Source organism: Bison bison, unplaced genomic scaffold, assembly GCF_000754665.1.
Source record: "Bison bison bison isolate TAMUID 2011002044 unplaced genomic scaffold, Bison_UMD1.0 scf7180017864063, whole genome shotgun sequence".
NCBI classification, from domain to species: Eukaryota; Metazoa; Chordata; class Mammalia; order Artiodactyla; family Bovidae; genus Bison; species Bison bison.
This window is the reverse complement of record NW_011494635.1, coordinates 8,431,758-8,432,122: the sequence shown is the minus strand read 5'-3', so window position 1 is coordinate 8,432,122 and position 365 is coordinate 8,431,758. Positions and strand designations below refer to the sequence as shown.

At 28.5% G+C, this 365-nt stretch overlaps 1 protein-coding gene across 8 annotated transcripts in view; it reads left to right on the top strand.

The window, feature by feature from the left end:
* The window catches only part of ZMYND11 (zinc finger, MYND-type containing 11), a 76,446-nt gene that overhangs the window by 46,184 nt on the left and 29,897 nt on the right, over positions 1-365 (top strand). For 2 of the 8 annotated variants that reach the window (XM_010836423.1, XM_010836424.1), the window contains exon 2: positions 104-199. The exons of the other annotated variants lie outside the window; for them this stretch is intronic. In XM_010836423.1, coding sequence (XP_010834725.1) covers positions 149-199 — 51 coding nt within the window. In that variant the 5' untranslated portion in view covers positions 104-148. The remainder of the gene's footprint in view (positions 1-103; positions 200-365) is intronic. 8 annotated transcript variants of the gene reach the window in all.

The following is a 365-nucleotide window of genomic DNA, read 5'->3' as shown; positions in this document are numbered from 1 at the left end:
TTTTTTTTTTTTTTTTTTTTTTTTTTTGATGGTAATGTCCTTTGGAGAATGTGATTAAACCTTTAGTTTTCACATTTTCAATTTATTTTTCCAAATTCAACAGACCCTGAAAATTTGACAACCTATCAGAACATGGACATTCTGATTAATGATTATTTTCAATAAAGCATCCAATACCATGGATGAGAAGATAAGAATAGTGAGCATCACCATTTATTACTATTCTCTCCGTTTCCAAAGTATGCTAAGTACTTAGTATATTTCTTTAAAGAAAATCAGGACAAAACAGAGGTTTGTTTATTTGAAATACTAAGTTATAGATGTTGCTTTGGGGTATTCCATTTACTGAAGAAATTATCCCATAG